The sequence below is a fragment of the Tachyglossus aculeatus genome, chromosome 2 (genome assembly GCF_015852505.1).
Source record: "Tachyglossus aculeatus isolate mTacAcu1 chromosome 2, mTacAcu1.pri, whole genome shotgun sequence".
Lineage (NCBI taxonomy): Eukaryota > Metazoa > Chordata > Mammalia > Monotremata > Tachyglossidae > Tachyglossus > Tachyglossus aculeatus.
The window spans coordinates 78,595,803-78,621,060 of NC_052067.1; the positions used below are offsets into that span (position 1 = coordinate 78,595,803).

At 41.8% G+C, this 25,258-nt stretch overlaps 2 protein-coding genes and 1 long non-coding RNA gene across 7 annotated transcripts in view; 1 reads left to right on the top strand and 2 right to left on the bottom strand.

Moving 5' to 3' along the window:
* Positions 1–9,427, bottom strand: part of ECT2L (epithelial cell transforming 2 like) — a 93,642-nt gene extending 84,215 nt beyond the window's left edge. For 3 of the 5 annotated variants that reach the window (XM_038767934.1, XM_038767900.1, XM_038767915.1), the window contains exon 1: positions 9,341–9,427. The gene's annotated coding sequence lies outside the window, so the exon portion shown is untranslated. Of the gene's footprint in view, positions 1–1,421; positions 1,500–9,340 lie in introns of those variants that run through there. The other 2 variants (XM_038767908.1, XM_038767925.1) reach the window with 2 other exon arrangements.
* LOC119946561 overlaps positions 1–14,452 on the top strand; it is a 38,474-nt gene extending 24,022 nt beyond the window's left edge. The window contains exon 3 of the long non-coding RNA XR_005456426.1: positions 14,317–14,452. This is a non-coding gene — a long non-coding RNA (uncharacterized LOC119946561). The remainder of the gene's footprint in view (positions 1–14,316) is intronic.
* CCDC28A (coiled-coil domain containing 28A) lies at positions 12,195–22,905 on the bottom strand. The gene is made up of 6 exons (XM_038767944.1): positions 22,831–22,905; positions 21,337–21,534; positions 16,943–17,106; positions 14,882–15,036; positions 13,570–13,592; positions 12,195–12,795 (listed from the first exon to the last, which is right to left on the bottom strand). The coding sequence occupies exons 2-6, from the start codon at positions 21,492–21,494 to the stop codon at positions 12,741–12,743; spliced, it is 555 nt and encodes a 184-aa protein (XP_038623872.1). The 5' UTR covers positions 21,495–21,534; positions 22,831–22,905; the 3' UTR covers positions 12,195–12,740.
* Between the last annotated feature and the right edge of the window lie 2,353 nt (positions 22,906–25,258).

Consider the following 25,258-nt stretch of genomic DNA (forward strand, 5'->3'; position numbering starts at 1 on the left):
CTCGTGGGGCTCACTCTCTTAATCCCCGTTTTACAGATCAATCAATCAATCAATCGTATTTACTGAGCGCTTACTATGTGCAGAGCACTGTACTAAGCGCTTGGGAAGTACAAATTGGCAACACATAGAGACAGTCCCTACCCAACAGTGGGCTCACAGTCTAAAAGGGGGAGACAGAGAACAGAACCAAACATACCAACAAAATAAAATAAATAGGATAGAAATGTACAAGTAAAATAAATAAATAAATAAATAAATAGAGTAATAAATATGTACAACCATATACACATATATCCAGGTGCTGTGGGGAAGGGAAGGAGGTAAGATGGGGGGATGGAGAGGGGGAGGAGAGGGGGACGAGGGGGATGAGGGAACTGAGGCACAGGGAAGTTCAGCAGACAAGTGGAGGAGCTGGCATTAGAATTCATGTCCTGGATTAGGGGACATCCCTCCCTCTCCCCTCCAGGTAACGCCCTGGGAATTGCTGGGATGTTGTACTGTACTCTCCCAAGCGTTGAGAGCGGTACTTTGCCCGTATCAATCAATCAATCAATCGTATTTATTGAGCGCTTACTATGTGCAGAGCACTGTACTAAGCGCTTGGGAAGTACAAATTGGCAACACACAGAGACAGTCCCTACCCAACAGTGGGCTCACAGTCTAAAAGGGGGAGACAGAGAACAGAACCAAACATACCAACAAAATAAAATAAGTAGGATAGAAATGTACAAGTAAAATAAATAAATAAATAAATAAATAGAGTAATAAATATGTACAACCATATATACATATATCCAGGTGCTGTGGGGAAGGGAAGGAGGTAAGATGGGGGGATGGAGAGGGGGAGGAGAGGGGGACGAGGGGGATGAGGGAACTGAGGCACAGGGAAGTTCAGCAGACAAGTGGAGGAGCTGGCATTAGAATTCATGTCCTGGATTAGGGGACATCCCTCCCTCTCCCCTCCAGGTAACGCCCTGGGAATTGCTGGGATGTTGTACTGTCCTCTCCCAAGCGTTGAGAGCGGTACTTTGCCCGTATAAGCAATGCCCTGGGAATTGCTGGGATGTTGTACTGTCCTCTCCCAAGCGTTGAGAGCGGTACTTTCCCCGTATAAGCAATGGGCAATGAACAAATGAATAATACTGACTGATTTCTTCATGGGTCAAGGGGCACTGAGCAGGTGGGGTCTAACAAATGCTGCTTTAGCTTCCTTACAATAAAACCCCAGCACCTGAGTATCACCACAGTGGAGCAGAGCTAAGGGGGCACTTGCAGTTTGCCCTTGAGAGGCTGGGAGGTTTGCTTCTGCTAAATCGGTTCCTAACCACCTTGTACATTTTGGAAACCAATCTTTAACTTGGCCACGGTCCCCGTTGGGTTGAAAACGATTACAGCCATTTGAACTCATTTCTTCTACTTACATGGCCTTTGGTGTATCGGGATGCTTTCCTCTTGAGAAGACAGTGCGCGAAACGGCACTTTTTCTTCCCAGACCTGAGCACCGAGGAAGACCCATCTATCCTCAAAATTCAAATTTACAACACCTCAGTGTACTGAGGGAAGACGTAGAAGCTACCCTAAACAGCCCCAGCCCCAGAATGTGGTGTCTCTGACACCAATCAAACGCTTATTACGGTGCTCTGCACACAGTAAGCGCTCAATAAATACGATTGATGATCAATCAATCGTATTTATTGAGCGCTTATTGTGTGCAGAGCACCGTACTAAGCGCTTGGGAAATACAAGTTGGCAACATCTAGAGACGGTCCCTACCCAACAACGGGCTCATAGTCTAGAAGGGGGAGACAGACAGCAAAACAAAACATGTGGATAGGTTCAAGTCGTCAGAACAAATAGAATTAAAGCTAAATGCCCATGATTAACAAAATAAATAGAATAGTAAATATGTACAAGTAAAATAAATAGAGTAATAAATCTGTACAAACATATCTACAGGTGCTGTGGGGAGGAGGAGAGGAGAAGCAGTGTGGCTCAGGGGAAAGAGCCCGGGCTTTGGAGTCAGAGATCATGGGTTCAAATCCCGGCTCCGCCAACTGTCAGCTGTGTGACTTTGGGCAAGTCACTTCTCTGGGCCTCAGTTCCCTCATCTGTAAAATGGGGATTAAGACTGTGAGCCCCCCGTGGGACAACCTGATCACCTTGTAACCTCCCCAGCGCTTAGAACAGTGCTTTGCACATAGTAACCGCTTAATAAATGCCATCATCAGTGCTTTGCACATAGTAAGTGCTTAACAAATACCAAAATTATTATTATTATAGCTGACAAACGGTGGAGCCGGGAGAAGCAGCATGGTTCAGTGGAAAGAGCATGGGCTTGGGAGTCAGCGGTCATGGGTTCAAATCCCAGCTCCGCCACTTGTCAGCTGTGGGCACTTAACTTCTCTGGGCCTCAGTTACCTCATCTGCAAAATGGGGATTAAGATCGTGAGCCCCACACGGGACAACCTGATCACTTTGTATCCTCCCCAGCGCTTAGAACAGTGCTTTGCATGTAGTAAGCGCTTAACAAATGCCATCATTATTATTTTCTTCTAGACTGTGAGCCCGCTGTTGGGTAGGGACCGTCTCAATATGTTGCCAACTTGGACTTCCCAAGCGCTTAGTACAGTGCTCTGCACACAATAAGCACTCTCCCCCTCCCCCCACCTTACCTCCTTCCCCTCCCCACGGCACCTGTATGTATGTATATATGTTTGCACATATTTATTACTGTATTTATTTATTTTACTTGTACATATTTATTCTGTTTATTTTATTTTGTTAGTATGGTTGGTTTTGTTCTCTGTCTCCCCCTTTTCGACTGTGAGCCCACTGTTGGGTAGGGACCGTCTATATGTTGCCAATTTGTACTTCCCAAGCGCTTAGTACAGTGCTCTGCACATAGTAAGCGCTCAATAAATACGATTGATGATGATGATGATTGAATGAATCTGCCCCTTATTCATTCATTCAATTGCATTTACTGAGCGCTTACAGTGTGCAGAGCACTGTACTAAGCGCTTGGAAAGTACAATTCAGCAATAGAGAAGCAGCGTGGCTCAGTGGAAAGAGCCCGGGCTTTGGAGTCGGAGGTCATGGGTCCAAATCCCAGCTCCGCCGATTGTCAGCTGTGTGACTTTGGGCAAGTCACTTCACTTCTCTGGGCCTCAGTTCCCTCATCTGTAAAATGGGAATTAAGACTGTGAGCCCCCGTGGGGCAACCTGATTACCTTGTAACGTCACCAGCGCTTAGAACAGTGCTTTGAACATAGTAAGCGCTTAATAAATGCCATTATTATTAATAGAGATGATCCCTGCCCACAATGAGCTCATTCATTCAATCTTATTTATTGAGCGCCTACTATGTGCAGAGCACTGTACTAAGCGCTTGGAAAGTACAATTCAGCAATAGAGACAATCCCTGTCCACAATGAGCTCATTCATTCAATCATTTACTGAGTGCTTACTGTGTGCAGAGCTTTAATATTGTAAGTAGTACAGTAAGTAGTAGTAGTACAGTGCTCTGCATACAGTAAGCGCTCAAATACGAGAAGAAAAAATACGGGTACAGGAATGAATGAATGAATGAATTCGTATTTACTGAGCGCTTACTGTGTGCAGAGCTTTAATATTATAAGTAGTACAGTAAATAGTAGTAGTAGTACAGCGCTCTGCATACAGTAAGCGCTCAATAAATACGAGAAGAAAAAATATGGGTACAGTAATGAATGAATGAATGAATTCGTATTTACTGAGCGCTTACTGTGTGCAGGGCTTTAATACTGTAAGTAGTACAATAAGTAGTAGTAGTACAGCGCTCTGCATAGAGTAAGCACTCAATAAATACAAGAAGAAAAAATACGGGTACAGGAATGAACGAATGAATTCGTATTTACTGAGCGCTTCCTGTGTGCAGAGCTTTAATACTGTAAGTAGTACAAGTAGTAGTAGTACAGCGCTCTGCATACAGTAAGTGCTCAATAAATACGAGAAGAAAAAATACGGGTACAGGAATGAATGAATGAATGAATTTGTATTTACTGAGCGCTTACTGTGTGCAGAGCTTTAATACTGTAAGCAGTACAGTAAGTAGTAGTAGTACAGCGCTCTGCATACAGTAAGCGCTCAATAAATACGAGAAGAAAAAATACGAGTACTGGAATGAATGAATACATATCATCATCATCATCATCAATTGTATTTATTGAGCGCTTACTGTGTGCAGAGCACTGTACTAAGCGCTTGGGAAGTACAAATTGGCAACATATAGAGACAGTCCCTACCCAACAGTGGGCCCACAGTCTATAAGGGGGAGACAGAGAACAAAACCAAACATACTAACAAAATAAAAGAAATAGAATAGATATGTACAAATAAAATAAATATCATCATCATCAATCGTATTTATTGAGCGCTTGCTGTGTGCAGAGCACTGTACTAAGCGCTTGGGAAGCACAAATTGGCAACATATAGAGACAGTCCCTACCCAACAGTGGGCTAGTAGGCGCTTAATAAATGCCATTAGGAGAAGCAGCGTGGCTCGGTGGGAAGAGCCCGGGCTTTGGAGTCAGAGACTATGGGTTCAAATCCCGGCTCGGCCAGTTCGCTGTTGGCCTTTGGGCAAGTCACTTAGCTTCTCTGGGCCTCAGTTCCCCTCCTCTGTAAAAAGAGGATTAAGACTGGGAGCCCCACGTGGGGCAACCCGATCACCTGGTAACCTCCCCAGCGCTCAGAACAGTGCTTTGCACACAGTAAGCACTTAACAAATGTCATTATTATTTATTTATTATAAAACCGCCCAGCACATGCCACCCTCCTGTCCTGCCTTCAAGCTCACTTGAAGTCCACAAGGCTTCTGTAGCCTCGGGGCTAGAAGAAGGGGAGAGTAACCCTTATTTCCAGCTGGGATTGCCATCTTGGGGGTTGGGGGCAGCCTCTTCAAGCCTCCTCCCCAAACTGATCCTGTCCTGTCCCCATGGCTGTCATAGTCCTGGCAGAGGAGACTAGAATTAAGGAGGGGGAAAAAACAAAAAAACAAAAATCATGCAGTTGGTGGTGGAGGAGGAGGAGGCTCATGAGTACAAGAACACTGTAAACAGGGAAATATTGTCTTGTGAGAAGGGGGGATGGTTTAAAAAAGGAGAAAAGGTGGATTTCATAATTATAATCATAATTGTGATATTTTTTTGATGGCATTTGTTAAGCGCTTACTGTATGCCAGGCATCGTTCTAAGTGCTACAGGGGTACATATAAAGTAATCCAGCTGGACACAGTCCCTGTCCCATATGGGGCTCACACTCTTAATCCCCATTTTACAGAAGAGGTGACGGAGGCCAGAGATGTGAAGTGACTTACTCAGGGTCACACAGCAGACAAGTGGTGGAGCCGGGATTAGAACCCAGACCTTCTGACTCCCAAGCCTGTGCTTTAACCACTAGACTACACTGCTTCTCTATATGCTAAGTGCTGAGGAAAATACAATACAGTCAGATTGACCCCAGTCCCTGGTCGCCAGCTGGAGACGTCAGGGAGAAGCGACTTAGTCATCTTATCTCTTTTTCTTCTTAGGGTATTTATCAAGCGCTTACTATATGCCAGGCACTCTACAAAGTGCTAGGGCAGCTACAAGCTAATCAGATTGGACACAGTCCACGTTCCACATGGGGCTCCCAGTCTTAATCCTCATTTTACAGATGAGGTAACAGAGATGCAGATAAGTGTAGCGACTTGCCCAAGATCACACAGCAGACAAGTGGTGCAGTTGGGTTTGGGATCCGGGTCCTTCTGAATCCCAGGCCTGTGCTTTACCCACCAGGTCATATTATGGATCAAACTATATTAAAGAGGGCAGTAAGGGGGGGCCTGAGCCTAGTACCATCAAGGAGGCCAAAGGTTATAAAGTGAGACCCCCATGCCATAAAGCTGAAAGAGGATGTTAATGTAGAAGAAATGAAAGTGTCATTCGTTGGCCTTAAGTCTAAGACCGCTTTATATGTTCACATTTAACAAAAAGAATTAATGGGAAAACTCCAGTCAGCCATGTTTTTTAAAGCAGAGCAAAGACTCCTGTCCTTTCAGAGTCTTTTCCGTGTACTCTACTCCATGACACAACAGTTGTTCATTCATTCATTCATTCAATCGTATTTATTGAGCGCTTACTGTGTGCAGAGCACTGTACTAAGCGCCTGGAAAGTACACGTTGGCAACATATAGAGACGGTCCCTACCCAACAGTGGGCTCACAGTCTAAGAGGGGGAAAAAGAGAACAAAACAAAACATATTAACAAAATAAAATAAATAGAATAAATATGTACAAATAAAATAAATAGAGTAATGAATGAATTCATTCGTATTTACTGAGCGCTTACTGTGCGCAGAGCTTTAATACTGTAAGCAGTACAGTAAGTAGTAGTAGTACAGCGCTCTGCATACAGTAAGCGCTCAATAAATACGAGAAGAAAAAATACGGGTACTGGAATGAATGAATGAATATGATTGAATGAATGAATTCATTTGTATTTATTGAGCGCTTACTGTGTGCAGAGCTTTAATACTGTAAGTAGTACAGTAAGTAGTAGTAGTCCAGTGCTCTGCATACAGTAAGCGCTCTATAAATACGAGAAGAAAAAATAGGGGTACAGGAATGAATGAATGAATTCGTATTTACTGAGCGCTTACTGTGTGCAGAGCTTTAATACTGTAAATAGTACAATAAGTAGTAGTAGTACAGCGCTCTGCATACAGTAAGCGCTCAATAAATACGAGAAGAAAAAATACGAGTACTGGAATGAATGAATACATACGATGGAATGAATGAATGAATTTGAATTTACTGAGCGCTTACTGTGTGCAGAGCTTTAATACTGTAAGTAGTACAATAAGTAATAGTAGTACAGCGCTCTGCATACAGTAAGTGCTCAATAAATACGAGAAGAAAAATACGGGTACTGGAATGAATGAATGAATATGATTGAATGAATGAATTCATTTGTATTTATTGAGCGCTTACTGTGTGCAGAGCTTTAATACTGTAAGTAGTACAGTAAGTAGTAGTAGTACAGAGCTCTGCATACAGTAAGCGCTCAATAAATACAATAAAAAATACGAGTATTGGAATGAATGAATACGATTGAATGAATGCATGAATTCATTCATATTTATTGAGCGCTTATTGTGTGCAGAGCTTTAATACTGTAAGTAGTACAGTAAGTAGTAGTAGTACAGCATTGTGGCTCAGAAGAAAGAGCCCGGGCTTTGGAGTCAGAGGTCAGGGGTTCAAATCCCGGCTCCGCCAACTGTCAGCTATGTGACTTTGGGCAAGTCACTTCACTTCTCTGGGCCTCAGTTACCTCACCTGTAAAATGGGGATGAAGACTGTGAGCCTCCCGTGGGACAACCTGATCACCTTGTAACTTCCCCAGAGCTTAGAACAGGGCTTGGCACATAGTAAGCGCTTAATAAATGCCATTACAGCGCTCTGCATACAGTAAGCGCTCAATAAATACGAGGAGAAAAAATGCGGGTACTGGAATGAATGAATGAATGAATGAATACATACGATTGAATGAATGAATTCGTATTTACTGAGCGCTTACTGTGTGCAGAGCTTTAATACTGTAAGTAGTACAGTAAGTAGTAGTAGTCCAGCGCTCTGCATACAGTAAGCGCTCAATAAATACGAGAAGAAAAAATACGGGTACAGGAATGAACGAATGAATTCGTATTTACTGAGCGCTTACTGTGTGCAGAGCTTTAATACTGTAAGTAGTACAATAAGTAGTAGTAGTAAGCGCTCTGCATACAGTAAGCGCTCAATAAATAGAAGAAGAAAAAATACGGGTACAGGAATGAATGAATGAATTCATTCGTATATACTGAGCGCTTACTGTGTGCAGAGCCTTAATACTGTTAAGTAGTACAATAAGTAGTAGTAGTAAGCGCTCTGCATACAGTAAGCGCTCAATAAATATGAGAAGAAGAAACACGAGTATTGTAATGAATGAATTCATTCATATTTATTGAGCGTTTACTGTGTGCAGAGCTTTAATACTGTAAGTAGTACAGTAAGTAGTACAGCGCTCTGCATACAGTAAGCGTTCAATAAATACGAAAAGAAAAAATACGGGTACAGGAATGAATGAATTTGTATTTACTGAGCGCTTACTGTGTGCTGCAGAGCTTTAATACTGTAAGTAGTACAATAAGTAGTAGTAGTAAGCGCTCTGCATACAGTAAGCGCTCAATAAATAGAAGAAGAAATACGAGTACTGTAATGAATGAATTCATTCATATTTATTGAGCGTTTACTGTGTGCATAGCTTTAATACTGTAAGTAGTACAGTAAGTAGTACAGCACTCTGCATACAGTAAGCGTTCAATAAATACGAGAAGAAAAAATATAGGCACAGTAATGAATGAATTTGTATTTACTCAGCGCTTACTATGTGCAGAGCTTTAATACTGTAAGTAGTACAATAAGTAGTAGTAGTAGTACAGCGCTCTGCATACAGTAAGCGCTCAATAAATACGAGAAGAAAAAATACGAGTACTGGAATGAATGAATACATATGATTGAATGAATGAATTCATTCATATTTACTGAGCGCTTACTGTGCGCAGAGCTTTAATACTGTAAGCAGTACAGTAAGTAGCAGTAGTCCAGCGCTCTGCATACAGTAAGCGCTCAATAAATAAGAGAAGAAAAAATACGGGTACTGGAATGAATGAATGAATATGATTGAATGAATGAATTCATTTGTATTTATTGAGCGCTTACTGTGCGCAGAGCTTCAATACTGTAAGTAGTACAGTAAGTAGTAGTAGTCCAGCGCTCTGCATACAGTAAGCGCTCAATAAATACGAGAAGAAAAAATATGGGTACAGGAATGAATGAATGAATTTGTATTTACTGAGCGCTTACTGTGTGCACAGCTTTCATACTGTAAGTAGTACAATAAGTAGTAGTAGTCCAGCGCTCTGCATACAGTAAGCGCTCAATAAATACGAGAAGAAAAAATACGGGTACAGGAATGAATGAATGAATGAATACGATTGAATGAATGAATGAATTCGTATTTACTGAGCGCTTCTGTGTGCAGAGCGCTTATCAATCCTGTCTATTTGACCTGCTTGTGACCCCGGGCCTGGCAGGGCCCCCGAGAGGTCAACGAGTCCATCCCCCTGCCTCCGGGATGGGGCCCCCCCCCACCCCAATCAATCAATCAATCGTATTTATTGAGCGCTTACTGTGTGCGGAGCACTGTACTAAGCGCTTGGGAAGGACAAGCTGCCAACCCCCCCGCAGGCGGGTTTTCCCCTGTGCTAAGCACTGTGCTTTACCTCCGGGATGAGGCCGGGGCCCGGCTCCGTTTCCATGGAGACGACCCGCGCCGCGGTAGGCGGCTGCCGCCCCTCGGGCGCCCCCTGCAGCCCGCGGCCCCCGGGTGCGTGGGCGCCGGGGAGGTCACGTGACGCGGTCACGTGGGGAGGGCGGGGCGGCGCGTTTGCGCCTGCGCAAAGCGAATCTGGGGCCCAGCTCGGCCTCTTTCACATTCATTCATTCAATTGTATTTATTGAGCGCTTCCTGTGTGCAGAGCACTGTACTAAGCGCTTGGGAAGGACAAGTTGGCAACATAGAGAGACGGTCCCTACCCAACAGTGGGCTCACAGTCTAGAAAGGCACATTTCACTTTCTAGAAGTCACACTTCACCTCCTTCCTCTTCTTCCCCTCCAACCTTGTGCTCGCTTGCTCTTTCTTCCTTTCCTTCCTTTCTATCCTCTTATTTTCTTCCTTCCTCTTTCCTAACTTTCATTTCTTTCCTTTTTTCTTCCTTCCTTTCCTTTCTTCCTTCCTCTTATTTTCTTCCTTCCTCTTTCCTAACTTTCTTTCAATGTGTTCCTTTTTTCTTCCTCCCTTCCTTTCCTCTTTTCTTCCTTCCTCTTTCCTAACTTTCTTTCATTTCTTTCCTTTTTTCCTTCCTTCCTCCCTTTCCTTTCTTCCTCCCTCTTTCCTTTCTTTCCTTCCTTTCCTTCCTCTTTTCTTCCTTCCTCTTTCCTTTTTTCTTCCTTCCTCTCCTTCCTTCCTTTCCTTTTTTCTTCCTTCCTCTCCTTCCTTCCTTTCCTTCCTTCCTCTTTCCTTTCATTTCTTTCATTTTTTTCTTCCTTCCTCCCTTTCCTTTCTTCCTTCCTCTTTCCTTTCTTTCCTTCCTCTTATTTTCTTCCTTCCTCTTTCCTTTCTTTCCTTTTTTCTTCCTTCCTCTCCTTCCTTCCTTTCCTTTTTTCTTCCTTCCTCTCCTTCCTTCCTTTCCTTTTTTCTTCCTTCCTCTCCTTCCTTCCTTTCATTTCTTTCATTTTTTCTTCCTTCCTCTCCCTCCTTCCTTTCCTTCCTTCCTCTTTCATTTCTTTCCTTTTTTTCTTCCTCTTCCTTCCTTTCCTTTCTTCCTTCCTCTTTCCTTTCTTTCCTTCCTCTTATTTTCTTCCTTCCTCTTTCCTTTCTTTCCTTTTTTCTTCCTTCCTCTCCTTCCTTCCTTTCCTTTTTTCTTCCTTCCTCTCCTTCCTTCCTTTCCTTCCTTTCATTTTTTCTTCCTTCCTCTCCCTCCCTTTCCTTCCTTCCTTTCATTTCTTTCCTTTTTTTCTTCCTTCCTCTTCCTTCCTTTCTCTTTCCTTCCTTTTTTCTTCTCATATTTATTGAGCACTTACTGTATGCAGAGCACTGTACTATCATCATCATCATCATCAATCGTATTTATTGAGCGCTTACTGTGTGCAGAGCGCTGTACTAAGCGCTTGGGAAGTACAAGTTGGCAACATAGAGAGACGGCCCCAATCCCAAAGTGAAGTGAACCTGCTGGGTAGCGGTAGGCAATCGACCAAGCAAGCTAGGAGGGGCGAGGTGATTAAGTACTTTAAAGCCAATGGTAAGGAGTTTCTCTTCGATGTGGAGGAGGATGGGCCACCTCTTGAACTTCTTGAGGAGTGGGAAAACGTGGCTATTTTTTAGAATAATGATCCGGGCAGCAGAGTGAAGTATGGACTGGAGTGGGGAGAGTCGGGAGGCAGGGAGGTCAGCAAGGAGGCTGATGCAGTAATCATGTTGCTTGGATCAACATGGTAGCAGTTTGGATGGTGAGGAAAGGGTGGGTTTTAGCGATGTTATGAAGGCAGAACCAACACTGAACATCAATCGTTTTGGGTGCTTACTACACGCGGAGCACTGTAGTAAGCGCTTTGAAGAGCACAATGCAACAGAATTAGTGGACATGTTCCCTGCCCTTAACGAACGCGTGAGCCGAAAGGTAAGTCGCTCTCTCTTCCCTTTCTCCAAATTCCTGAGTACCTGTGGGCAGGGCACTGTACGTAGCACTTGGGAGGGTACAACATAACAGAGTTGGTAGACACGTTCCCAGCCCACAAGTTTACAATCTAAACTCAGTCCCCATAATTCAGCGTAAAGCCCTTTAAATTGATCTAATCGTACTTGCCGGTTTTCGATAGTCGTGTCTAAATTTTCTGTTGTTTCTTGAGAGGAGTTGATTGTACAAGTAAAAAGGAAACCTAATAGGAAAAGCCTAAAAGATGAGGTAACAGGGACCCACATATTATCCTCACTTTGAAGCTGATAAACCTGAAGAACAATAGGGTCTTAACTAAGGTCAGAACGCTGGAGCTTAGCCTCTATCCAAAAAAAACCTCACTTGTTTTTGGTGAACTTCCCCCTCAGGCTTTTCCACACATGTATAATTTATTATGTTAAGTGAAGTTCCACAACCCTTTCCTAGCTAATAAAGTTTCAGAACGGTTAGGCCAAGAGTTCAACTTTCCTCTACCCAGCTCCCAAAACTCACAAAAAGAGAACATCAACTGGTTGAAATTACTGAACCATTCAAAATTTCCTCTAAAATGACCTCTCACGCTATTTTCAGTGTATCTTTGCTCCACAGTGCTGCTGTTTCTGAGAAAAGGGAAAGAGTGAAAATGCTTGTGTTACCTATAAGTGACGTTAGCTTGGAAATAGATGTATGTAGTTTAAGTCAACAGTTGTAAAGTATATATATAGCTATATAAGCTCAACTACAATCTAAATTTGGGTATTGTAATATTATCACAATTATAGAAATTATAGAATTATAGATTATTACAATTTATAGAAAATTATAGATTTTCTATAAAGAGAGCATGCATAGTCAGCAATGTAAAATGATTACTTTATTAAAAATAGGAAATTCACAAACACCAAACATTTTGTTGTCACTGGCCACTGAAGCACACACTGGGTGGTGTGCAGATACTTTTCCTAGTAAACTGAAGCCAGGCAGCCACAAAAAAAAAAAAAAAAAAAAAGCCTGAGTTGCCAGCTTATAAAACAAAACTGGAGTGAGTTTGGTGAGCTTGGGACAGAAATCCGCCAGCCCTATGGCCAACACTTACTGTGAAACAAATGTGCTTTCAAGTTTTACTTCCAGCTTTTGGACCATAAGGCAGTAGTAATACGCAGCTTAGCAGCACAATCTTGTAGTCACATTTTCTGATTTAAGACTTCAGCATAGCCTGTTCTCTGGCCCTGATGAATTACAGCATTCCGATTGGCAAAAAGCAATATGCGAAAACAATCAGTTGCATTTGCACTTTTAATTCGCTGTGGTAGGAGATTCATCAGCTTCTGCATTCCATTGGAAAAATTAAGAATACTGCTGCATTTCTGGGCCTCCAAATGACAAGACACGGAGCTGCATTTAGTTTTAACTGGTAGAAGTATTTGGAACATCTTGGGTATCTGCCAAGTGGAGTTTCTGTCTGAAACAACCAGTTAAGAAGCGTTTCATTGAAATTACACTGAGGTTCTGGAGTAGTGGATAGCAGAAAGAAAGAATGAAAGGAGGAAAGTCTTAAGGTGGGGGTGTGTAGCATATTAACAAGCTTGGGTATGTCAAATTTTAGCTGGAGGGGGCTGTTATTCCTTGGGGATGGAGCGTCCATCACCGAACACTGAAACGACACAAAATCATTCTGGAAATAGCTCTAGCCGGCCACTGGCTGAATTTCAATGGAAAAATGATAAACACCACCAGATAAAAATGGCTTTTAGTGGTCAGGGGATGCTAATATTTCATTTTCTTAAGGCAGAGAGGGGCTATTGGAGAAAGGAGAGACTCAGAAATAAAGCAGAACTGAAGAAAACATCTCACAAAGGTGCCTGGTAAAACCTCTTTGAAGCTCCTTTGCACCTTCATACAACCCTCGCGGGGCAGTGGCCACAGTCGCTCATCCTGAAATGTCAGAAAAAAACCGCAGTCCAGGAGGAGAAACTGGGCTACTTTATGATGCCTATTTATTTTTGGGCTTTTAAAATTAATTTGAATTGTTAAATGATTCCAAGGGGAATTTTTAACCTCTGTTCAGTTTAAACTGTCAGCACTTTCTGAAGGCAAAAGCTATGGAATGTAAACACTAAGACTCTCATAAATAATTCAAAAAAGACGGTACCGTACGCATACCAAAACTTGACTATAAACCAGGCATTCCCGGCTGCAGTGATTTTCCAAATTGGAGATACTGAGCAAAGGATACATAGAAGAATTCAGCTCTTCTAGCTGCAAAGAATTAGAAATAAACTATTAATTTTTCTAAGAGACTCCTTATCAATGATACAAGTCTCATGATGCAGGCAGATTTAAAGAAGGAAAAAAAAATAAAAGAAATATAACTCACTATAACTCCCACAGAGCAAAATACTCAGGAATTTAAAATTTTACTAAAAAGAAAATTTCAGAAATTGTGGACGAGCGCCTATCTTCTTTTACTGAACTCTCCCAATTGCACAGTAGAGCGCTCTGCATAAAGCAGGTGCACAACTAATACTGATTCACTAAACATTAATTTCTTAAAATATAAAAAGGTTATTAAAAATCAAAGCATTAGGACTTTTTAAAAACTATACGTAAAGAATTATCTCAGTCAGAATAAATGGAAACGACCCTGTGGATTTTATCAAAAACATTTTTAATCAATCAATCGTATTGAGTGCTTACTGTGTGCAGAGCACTGTACTAAGCGCTTGGGAAGTACAAGTTGGCAACATATAAGCGCTTAGTACAGTGCTCTGCACACAGTAAGTGCTCAATAAATACGATTGATTGATAGAGACGGTCCCTACCCAACAGTGGGCTCACAGTCTAGAAGTAATGAAATAGAATGAAATAGATTCTATTTCTATTTAATGAAATAGATTCAGCACATCACTGTTATTGCTACCACGGCTTTGGACAAATAAAAAATTTACTGGCCTCCACATTTTTCTTTTTATCTATTTTTCAGCCCAACCAGCCTTTTTTCAAGGAACAAATGAAAAGAACATTCTTTATTAACTCACCTGGCTCAAATTTCGATTTGCCTCAGTTGAATGACTAACTGCAAGGCTCATCTATCAAATGAAGTTACCAACAACGCGATCCAACTGGTAATTTAACTTCATGAATCATCCCCCATACTTCTGTGCTTGTTTTTTTACTCCCCTAATTAAGTAAATGTAACATCTAAAGATGACGTCTTTTCCTTGATACAGTGACCTCTACATCTCCAAGTCAATCGATCAATGGTACTCACCGAGCACTTACTATGTACAGAACACTGTACTGATTACTTGGGAGAGTACACTGCAATCGAATTAGCAGATAAGTTCCCTGCCCTTAACGAGCTTACGGGCAAGAGAGGGAGACAGACAATAATATCAATATAAAGTCTTGTCAAAGCCATTTGGAAGAACATGCATCCCACTTGTAGCTGTCCCTTCAGTATTCTGGAATCCCCAACAAGTTCTAAATATGGTGACTTCCTTTCAAATCCTTTAGGAAAAAAAAACACAAAAAAAATCTGTACTTACATCCGACAAAAGCCTATCCAGATTTGAATCACTTGCTATTTTTCTCTTATCCTCAGGAAGTTCCTCCAACTCCCCATAGAGCTCCAAATTCAAGCGGGCTAACTTCTCCTGCATGCTCCGCACATGTTCCATCTGCTCTATGGAACACTCATTTCCTGGGGAAAAGGAAAAAAAAAAAAAAAGGTTACCCAGCTTTAACCGAGGTTGAATGATTATGCACAGAACAGAGTTCAAAGTAGTAAATATCGTGACAAAATTTTCCTCCTTTACAAACCTTAAAATAGTGCATTTTAAATATTATTAATCCCTACAAAATGTTGTCATTACTATCGGTCTAAATACTACCAGCCTGCAGTTATAGGATGAAGACTTGTACTATGTTGCAATGGGGGGGAATAGGGTAAAATCCCAAATTCAATCTCTGAAGGCCCACAAAGACAGAAATTTGTTTTTAAAGTCTGAATATTCCATAAAAATCAAATACTTAAAGTACTGCAAGACATCTGGTTTGAAAGTACTCCCAAATCCTAGGTCACTGGGTACAAATCAATCAATAGTACCAGTGGCCAATATTTTGTGACATTTTCCACGCCATAGGTGAATGGCTCATCTATCAGATGGAGTTACCAACAGCAGCATCCAATTGGTAATTAAACTACTTGAAAGAATTAGTAGTTAATTTATGATTCACGTAACATTTTGTAACAGATATAGTTCTTTAAAAGTATACTTTCTCTACAAAAATTCCAGTCACAAGGTCCATAAGCAATATATTCGGCATACAGGGAAGGTACCTGCAATGGTGACCAGCTGTAAGAGGAGGAGAATGGACACTAGAAAAATATTAATACTTTGGTTAAATCTTTTGTAGGTGCATAAGGCCATTCCACTGCACTCCCAATAAAGTGAAAAAGGGCTACCCTCTATTGAACAGTTACTTTGAATTAGTGAAAAATAGCAATCCATTACAGATGAGACTTTGGAACCCTAGTCTTTAATCCCATTTCTATTTCTCGAACAATATTCTTCTATTAGATAATATTTCTTTAAAAGGGGCATTGGAGAGTGTTTTGAAAAGACCACTTAAAATTTCTCATGCCATTTTTCTTCACTCAAGTGTAATGTAATTACTTTGCAGTCAGGAGAAAGGAGTTTGGGGGATGTGAATTAACATAATGTAGATCATAGTTTTGGAAAAATCTCAAAACCTCTATTAACTGGGCTATTAAAACAATCAGTTATGTCCTTTTCATAGCTAAGAACAGATAGCTGAGCAACATGGAAACTGTTTTTGGTTTTTTGTTTTTTTTTTACATTCACAAGACTGGAGTAAAAGACAGGAAATAAGCTGAGGTCATTCTGCTTGAAGCAGAGTGGGATTATGACCTTCAGACCTTAAACTACGACAAGCACGTAAACTCACCTACATTTTCCATGTGCTAACGAAGGAACAACAATCTTCCTTAGACATTCCAATTCCCTAGTTTTTCACACATTTTAGAAACAATTGTTAGACACATAAATGCTTTCTAGGACATATGAACCCTGCGAATCATAGCTTTTCCTAGACTCAGAGGCCACTGCGGGACTGGGGAGAGGTGTAACTGTCTTCAGAGAGTTAATGGGAATTTACAGGAATACCAAATCATAATCAGAATTCCGAGATCCACAGGAAACAAGCTCCTTTATGGAAAAAAAAAAAAATCCAAACGCTGTGGTAATAGTCTTGTGAGAGAAAATTCACAGCGTGGCCTAGAGGAAAGATCACGAGCGTGGGAGTTCAGAGGATCTGGGATTTCTAATCCCAGCTGTGCCACTTGCTGACCATACCCTGGGCAAGTCATTTTATGTCCCTGTGCCTCAGTTTTCTCATCTGTAAAGTGGGAATTCAATACCTGTTCTCCATCCTACCTAGACTGTGAGCCTTTGTGGGTCGGGGACTGTATCCAGTCAGACTCTCTTGGCTCTCCCCAGGTGCTCAGTACAGTGCGTGGCACACAGTAAGCAACCAACAAATATCACAGTCCTTATTATTATCATGATTATTATTGATATTATTACCAAATGCTTGCAGTTTTCCAGAGTGGAAATCATTGAGAAGGCTCAGGAGCCCCCGCTCCATGTCTTGAACATCTGAGACATCTGTGAGAAAGGAGTGTTGAATTGGAGCCGCCTGGGCACCTTTTCCTTCCCCTCCCTGAGGTTTGGGCTTTTCTTTTATCCCTCTGGAAAGATTAAATATATTCAATTTAAAACCTTGCTTTCACTGCTGTTGTCTGTACTAGACACTTACAAAGAAATGAGGCCCCTAATGGAGTATGCTTTAATTAGCCGTCTTAATGAAGTTTATCTCCAAACAAGGAAAAAAAACCCATTAAGTGCAAGTGAAATCAAAGTAATAAAGAAAACCAAACTGGAATGAGCCTGAAGACCAAAAGCAAGCACGTATTTTCAGACAGCCGATAAAGAGCGATCTGTTGCCACAGCAAGAAGAAAAGTGGACTGATGTTTCCGTGGTTGGGCTAAACAATATTATTTTTACTGAAGGTAAACGCAAAAGCAGTTTTGAGAGTTCATGAACTTTGGTGAATTTCCAAATGACTGAAATTTTGTATTACTAGGCTAATATTTTTGCCATCCTCCATGGTAAAAACATCTTATGACTTAAAAAATTGAGGAGATAAGCTACTGGCCAGAACACAATAATGTGGTTTCAGGACTTTTTCTTCTTCCAAAAATGACTGATAATAATAGTGGTATTTGTTAAGCGCTTACTATGTGCAAAGCACTGTTCTACCATGTAGGCTACCGTGTAAGTTTCTATTAGAGCAGTAATAGCAGTGCATTACATTGCCCATTCGTTCGGGGCTCCTAAACAGTTCAGCTTCCCCCGATGAGACTTCTCCAGGGCTTCCCGAGAGGATCTTAGCCCCACTGGAGGAAATACCACATAGGGTCGACAGAAGAAATTGTTATTTTTCAAATAGTCCATTTTGTCATATCAGACTCTACCAAGGCACCCGCTCCTGACTGGGAAAAATTTTGGAAGTCTAATTACTGATACTATATCTGGAATATTACTTAGTAAATCATTGCTTCAGATGTTAGCCTCACCCCCTTCATGGCTGTGCCCAAGGAGATTTGATAGGCTGTCTGGATCAGTCAATAATACTTATTGAGTACTCTCTCTGTGCAGAGCGCTGCACTAAGCCCTTGGGAGAGTGCAATGAAGTTGGAATCAATGGTATTCATTGCGTGCTGACTGCTTGCAGTGTACTAAGCGCTTGGGAGAGTACAATATAATAAAGTTGGTAGGCTCGATCCCTGCCTGCAAGGAGCTTACAGTCTAGAGGGGGAGACATTCAAATTCATTCATTCATTCGATCGTATTTATTGAGCGCTGGCTGTGTGCAGAGCACTGTACTAAGCGCTTGGGAAGTACAAGTTGGCAACGTATAGAGACGGTCCCTACCCAACAACGGGCTCATAGTCTAGAAGGACGGGCTCACAGTCTAGAAGGGGAAACGACAGGGGAAACGGCAGAGTATAAGGCTAAGAGCTGGGAGGCTGGGGTGGAATGAGCATTAAAGTGTTTACCTCATCTGTAAAATGGGGATTAACACTGTGAGCCCCACGTGGGACAACCTTATCACCTTGTATCCCCCCAGCGCTTAGAACAGTGCTTTGCACATAGTAAGCGCTTAATAAATGCCATCATTATTGCTGTTATTATTATTTAAGAGCTAGAGGGCCAGGTCCGTAGATGGAATAGAAGAGAGGGCGAATGGGATAGGGAAATGAGGAGTTAGTCGGGAAAGGCCTCTGTGCGGAAGTGTGATTTTAGTAAAGTTTTGAAGTTGGGGAATCCGTGGGACTGTCGGAGTTCCGGGCCAGAGGGAGAAGGGGGACAAAGGGCTGATGGCAAGACAGATGAGATTTGTACGTATTTATTACTCTATTTGTACATATTCTATTTATTTTGTTACTATGTTTTGTTTTGTTCTCTGTCTCCCCCTTCTAGACTGTGAGCCCACTGTTGGGTAGGGACCCACTCTCTATGTTGCCAATTTGGACTTCCCAAGCGCTTAGTACAGTGCTCTGCACACAGTAAGCGCTCAATAAATACGATTGAACGAATGAATGAACGAGATGGAGCTCCAGAGAGCAGGCTGGCGTTAGAGGAGTGAAGTGTGTAGACTGGGTGTCGGTAGGAGTGGTAAGAGTGCCCTCAAGGAGCTTACAATAGAGCAGGGGAGACAGACAGTAAAATTACAGGTAGGGGGAAGCAACAAAGTATTGAAGCCAATACGGGAAGGGTGTGGTGGGGGCTGAAGAGCAGCCAAAGGCTCAGGCGACCTCAAGGATCTGATGGGGAGATGAGAGATTCCTCCCAGACGGCTCCTGGAGACGTGATTTCTGAAAGGCCTTGAAGATGGGGAAGGCGGTGGTCTGCTGGATGTAAAGGGTTCCAGGTAGAAGGGAGGGAATGAGCGAGAGGTCGGCCGCGAGAGAGACGAGAGCGGGCCGGGATGAGTAGGTTGGCTTGAGAGAAGTAAAGCGTGAGAGCTGGGGTGTGGCAGGGACGGAGCAAGGGGGAGGAAGAGGGAGAGAGCTGATTAAATCCCCCTTTTAGACTGTGAGCCCGTTGTTGGGTAGGGATCGTCTCTATATGTTGCCAATTTGTACTTCCCAAGCGCTCAGTACAGTGCTCTGCACATAGGAAGCGCTCAATAAATACGATTGATGATGATGATGATGATGATTAAATGCTTCACGTCAATGGACTGGAGTCTCTGCTTGTTGGGTGGAGGAATGGGCAGCGATTCCACAGAGAAGCAGCGTGGCTCGGTAGAAAGAGCCCGGGCTTTGGAGTCAGAGGTCGTGGGTTCAAATCCCAGCTCCGCCACTTGTCAGCTGTGAGAGTTTGGGCAAGTCACTTCGCTTCTCTGGGCCTCAGTTCCCTCATCTGTAAAATGGGGATGAAGACCGTGAGCCCCCTGTGGGACAACCTGATCACCTTGTATCTCCCCCAGCGCTTAGCTTTGCACATGGTAAACGCTTAATAAACGCCATCATCATTATTATTATTATCGCAGGTGGTCGGGGAGTGAGACTGTGAGCTCACGGTGGGCAGAGATTGTCGCTGTTGCACTGCACCTTCCCAAGAGCTTAGTACAGTGCTCTGCACACAGTAAGTGCTTAATAAATAAGACTGAATGAACGAATGAATGAGAGATGGAAAACTGATTATTTATTTTTTTTAGACAAATGATCTGTGATGTGAATTGTGAACTGGAGCTGGGAGAGCCTGGAGGCAGGGAGGTTCTGTGAGGAACCTGATGCAGTAGTCAAATCAGGCTAAGTCAAGTGCTGGAGCAACGTGGTGGCGGTTTAAATGGAAAAACACCCTGATAAAATCTTCCCAAAACTTGAAGGCAATCTGAGTCAATTCCAATTAAAGTTGCTCTGGCATAATAATAATTTTTTTCTTCAATATGAATCTAACATTGGCGGTTAAAACAATCTACCCTGGGAAAATGAGACTGGTTCGGTACAGGATAAAGATGTCGTTTTGTTACCAAAATGTTGAAAATAAAGGGAAAGGATGATGTGAACTTAAAATACAGTCAAGCCTCCATTGCCATAACTCTAAGTCATTCCAATTTCCTTTAAATACTACAACTTAGCAATAGAAATACTTTTAAGCATATAAAAGCATAAACCCTGGTTCTGAATGACCTCAACCCATTTCACCTGGAGATGTATCAGGCAAAAATTGCCGAGGTAGAGCAAAATCTCTACGCTCCTCCGAACGTAACTTCCAATTATAGCAGGAAAGATGGGGAGTGATCTTTTTAATTACCGTGGGTCTCCATGATAGGAGCAGAAAACTAAGAAATTACATGTACACCTATGGGAAAATGCACCCCACAATAGGATAGTTGACAATACAGCCCCATTTTGGAAACACATTACACATCGTCATCATCATCAATCGTATTTATTGAGCGCTTCCTGTGTGCAGAGCACTGTACTAAGCGCTTGGGAAGTACAAGTTGGCAACATATGGATTCTGGGAATTGCCAAGCGGGAGAGAGGAACGGTGAGGGTCTCCAGGTTTTCTTTCTTAATACTTCTACTCCTACGTGATTCTTCCCTCACCTCTTGATCCCAAACCTGTGAATTCGTAGTCGACTAGAATTTACTTTCTGTTCTTCTCCAGTACGGATTCTGTGATTGGTATTTCCTACTACTTTATCGTATTTATTCTCCCGAATCGTTCACTCTTGCACACCATTCATGCTTCAAACTTGTGTCAGCCTTCGCAAATCAAACAAAGGCCAACCGAGGGGGAAAGCTCAGATGTCACGTGAAGGCAGAACAAGGAGGCAACAGAGTTTTCCCTTTGGCGCGAAGCAACATTATTATTTCCTCTTACGGTTCTGAGCGCTCACCTTTTTAACTTTGGTCTCTGCGAGGTTGATTGTGATGCGGGATTGGAAAATCCTGTGCTTCTGCTTACTGGCATGGAGGTTTTCTTGGCATTACCGACCTGAGTAGAGTGGGTGCTAAAGGATTTGGGACTCTTCCTCTTTATTTTCCTTTCTTCCATCTTTTGGCCTTACTTTGCACTCACACAAACTTCTTAAGCCCTAGAAAACGAAACAAAATACCACCACAGGTGAATCCTATAGTATTCCACCGTATATACTACAGAAGCCCCTCTCTACAATCTTTTTCACTTTCTAAAATAAGACCGTGAGCCCCCCGTGGGACCACCTGATCACCTGGTAACCTCCCCAGCGCTTAGAACAGTGCTTTGCACATAGTCAGCGCTTAATAAATGCCATCATCATTATTATTATTCTCTGTGCCTCAGTGGCCTCATCTGTAAAATGGGGATGAAGACTGTGAGCCCCGCTGGGGGCCAACCTGATCACTTTGTAACCTCCCCAGCGCTTAGAACAGTGCTTTGCACATAGTCAGCGCTTAATAAATGCCATTATTATTATTCTTCTCTGTGTCTCAGTGACCTCATCTGTAAAATGGGGATGAAGACTGTGAACCCCCCGTGGGACCACCTGATCACCTTGTAACCTCCCCAGCGCTTAAAAAAGTGCTTTGCACATAGTCAGCGCTTAATAAATGCCATCATCATTATTATTATTCTCTGTGCCTCAGTGGCCTCATCTGTATAATGGGGATGAAGACTGTGAGCCCCGCTGGGGGGCAACCTGATCACTTTGTAACCTCCCCAGCGCTTAGAACAGTGCTTTGCACATAGCGCTTAATAAATGCCATCATTATTATTATTATTCTTTGTGCCTCAGTGGCCTCATCTGTAAAATGGGGATGAAGACTGTGAGCCCCGCTGGGGGACAACCTGATCACCTGGTAACCTCCCCAGCGTTTAGAACAGTGCTTTGCACATAGTCAGCGCTTAATAAATGCCATCATCATTATTATTACTCTCTGTGCCTCAGTGGCCTCATCTGTAAAATGGGGATGAAGACTGTGAACCCCCCGTGGGACAACCTGATCACCTGGTAACCTCCCCAGCGCTTAGAACAGTGCTTTGCACATAGTAAGCGCTTAATAAATGCCATCATCATTATTATTATTATTCTCTGTGCCTCAGTGGCCTCATCTGTAAAATGGGGATGAAGACTGTGAGCCCCGCTGGGGGACAACCTGATCACCTGGTAACCTCCCCAGCGTTTAGAACAGTGCTTTGCACATAGTCAGCGCTTAATAAATGCCATCATCATTATTATTACTCTCTGTGCCTCAGTGACCTCATCTGTAAAATGGGGATGAAGACCGTGAGCCCCGCTGGGGGACAACCTGATCACTTTGTAACCTCCCCAGCGCTTAGAATAGTGCTTTGCACATAGTAAGCGCTTAATAAATGCTATAATAATAATAATAATTATTATTATTATTATTACCTGAGAAGACAGAGAGCGAGAGGGCGGACGCACCCCCAACTTCCTCCGCCGGCGCCGCAGTCACATCGCAGCCGCGCCCCCTTGTTGCCGGAAGTGACGTCAGGGATCCCGGCCCACTTCCGGTGCCCCGCCCGGCCGGCACGCGTCACGTCCAGGGCCCCGTGGGCGAGGCCGGCAGGGGGCGGGGCTTAGGCGCGCACCGCCTTCTGGGATATGTAGTCCCTGACCCGGAAATGCCCCTTTCCGGCTCCGGCCTCTCGGCCCCAGTGGGAACTACAGTTCCCAGCATGCCCCGGGGCCGGGCGGAGGCCTCTTCCGGGTCCCGCGCCCGGCCCCCCTCCCGCCCCCCAGCGGCCCACCAGGAGACGCCCAGGCTCTCCTTAGTAACCGCCCTCGGGAGCCTCCTGTTTTCTCAATGATACTTCTTCATTCATTCGTTCATTCATTCATTCATTCATTCATTCATTCATTCAACCAACCATTCATTCATTCATTCGTTCAACCGTCTTGATTGACCTGTATATATGTTTGTACGCATTTATTGCTCTATTCATTTGTTGATTTTATTTGTACATATTTATTCTATTTATTTTATTTTGTTAATACGTTCTGTTGCCTGTCTCATTCATTCAACCGTCTTTATTGACCTGTATATATTTTTGTACGCATTTATTGCTCTATTTATTAATTTATTTTATTTGTACATGTTTATTCTATTTATTTTATTTTGTTAATACGTTATGTTTCCTGTCTCATTCATTCAACCGTCTTTATTGACCTGTATATATGTTTGTACGTATTTATTGCTCTATCTATTTGTTTATTTTATTTGTGCAGATTTATTCTATTTATTTTATTTTGTTAACGCGTTTTGTTGCCTGTCATTCACTCATTCAACCGTCTTTATTGACGTGTATATATGTTTGTACGTATTTATTGCTCTATCTATTTTATTTGTACATGTTTATTCTATTTATTTTATTTTGTTTATATGTTTTGTTGCCTGTCTTATTCATTCAACCGTCTTGATTGACCTGTATATATGTTTGTATGCATTTATTGCTCTATTCATTTGTTTATTTTATTTGCACATATTTATTGTATTTCTTTTATTTTGTTAATATGTTATGTTTCCTGTCTCATTCATTCAGCCGTCTTTATTGACCTGTATATATGTTTGTATACCTCCTTCCCTTCCCCACAGCACCTGTATATATGTATATATGTTTGTACATATTTATTACTCTATTTATTTTACTTGTACATATCTATTCTATTTATTTTATTTTGTTAGTATGTTTGGTTTTGTTCTCTGTCTCCCCCATTTAGACTGTGAGCCCACTGTTGGGTAGGGACTATCCCTATATGTTGCCAACTTGCACTTCCCAAGCGCTTAGTACAGTGCTCTGCACACAGTAAGCACTCAATAAATACGATTGATGATGATGATGATGTTTGTACGCATTTATCGCTCTATTTGTTTATTTTATTTGTACATGTTTATTCTATTAATTTTATTTTGTTAATACGTTTTGTTGCCTTTCTCATTCATTCAACCGTCTTTATTGACCCGTATATATGTTTGTACGTATTTATTGCTCTATTTATTTTATTTGTACATATTTATTCTATTTATTTTATTTTGTTAATACGTTCTGTTGCCTGTCTCATTCATTCAACCATCTTGATTGACCTGTATATATGTTTGTATGCATTTATTGCTCTAATATGCCTTAATATGCCTTGTTGCCTGTCTCATTCATGCATTCAACCGTCTTTATTGACCTGTATATATGTATATATGTTTGTATTGTACGTATTTATTGCTCTATTTATTTATTTGTACATGTTTATTCTATTTATTTTATTTTGTTAATACATTTTGTTGCCTGTCTCATTCATTCAGCCGTCTTTATTGACCTGTATATATGTTTGTACGCATTTATTGCTCTATTTAATCATTTAATTATTTATTTATTTATTTGTACCTGTTTATTCTATTTATTTTATTTTGTTAATACGTTTTGTTGCCTTTCTCATTCATTCAACCTTCTTTATTGACCTGTATATATGTTTGTACGTATTTATTGCTCTATTCATTTATTTTATTTGTACATGCTTATTCTATTCATTTTATTTTGTTAATATGTTTTGTTGCCTGTCTCATTCAACCGTCTTTATTGACCTGTATATATGTTTGTACGTATTTAGTGCTCTATTTGTTTATTTTATTTGTGCATATTTATTCTATTTATTTTATTTTGTTAATACGTTTTGTTGCCTGTCTCATTCATTCAACCGTCTTGATTGACCTGTATATATGTTTGTACGTATTTATTGCTCTATTTATTTATTTTATTTGTACATATTTATTCTATTTATTCTATTTTGTTAATACGTTTTGTTGCCTGTCTTATTCATTCATTCA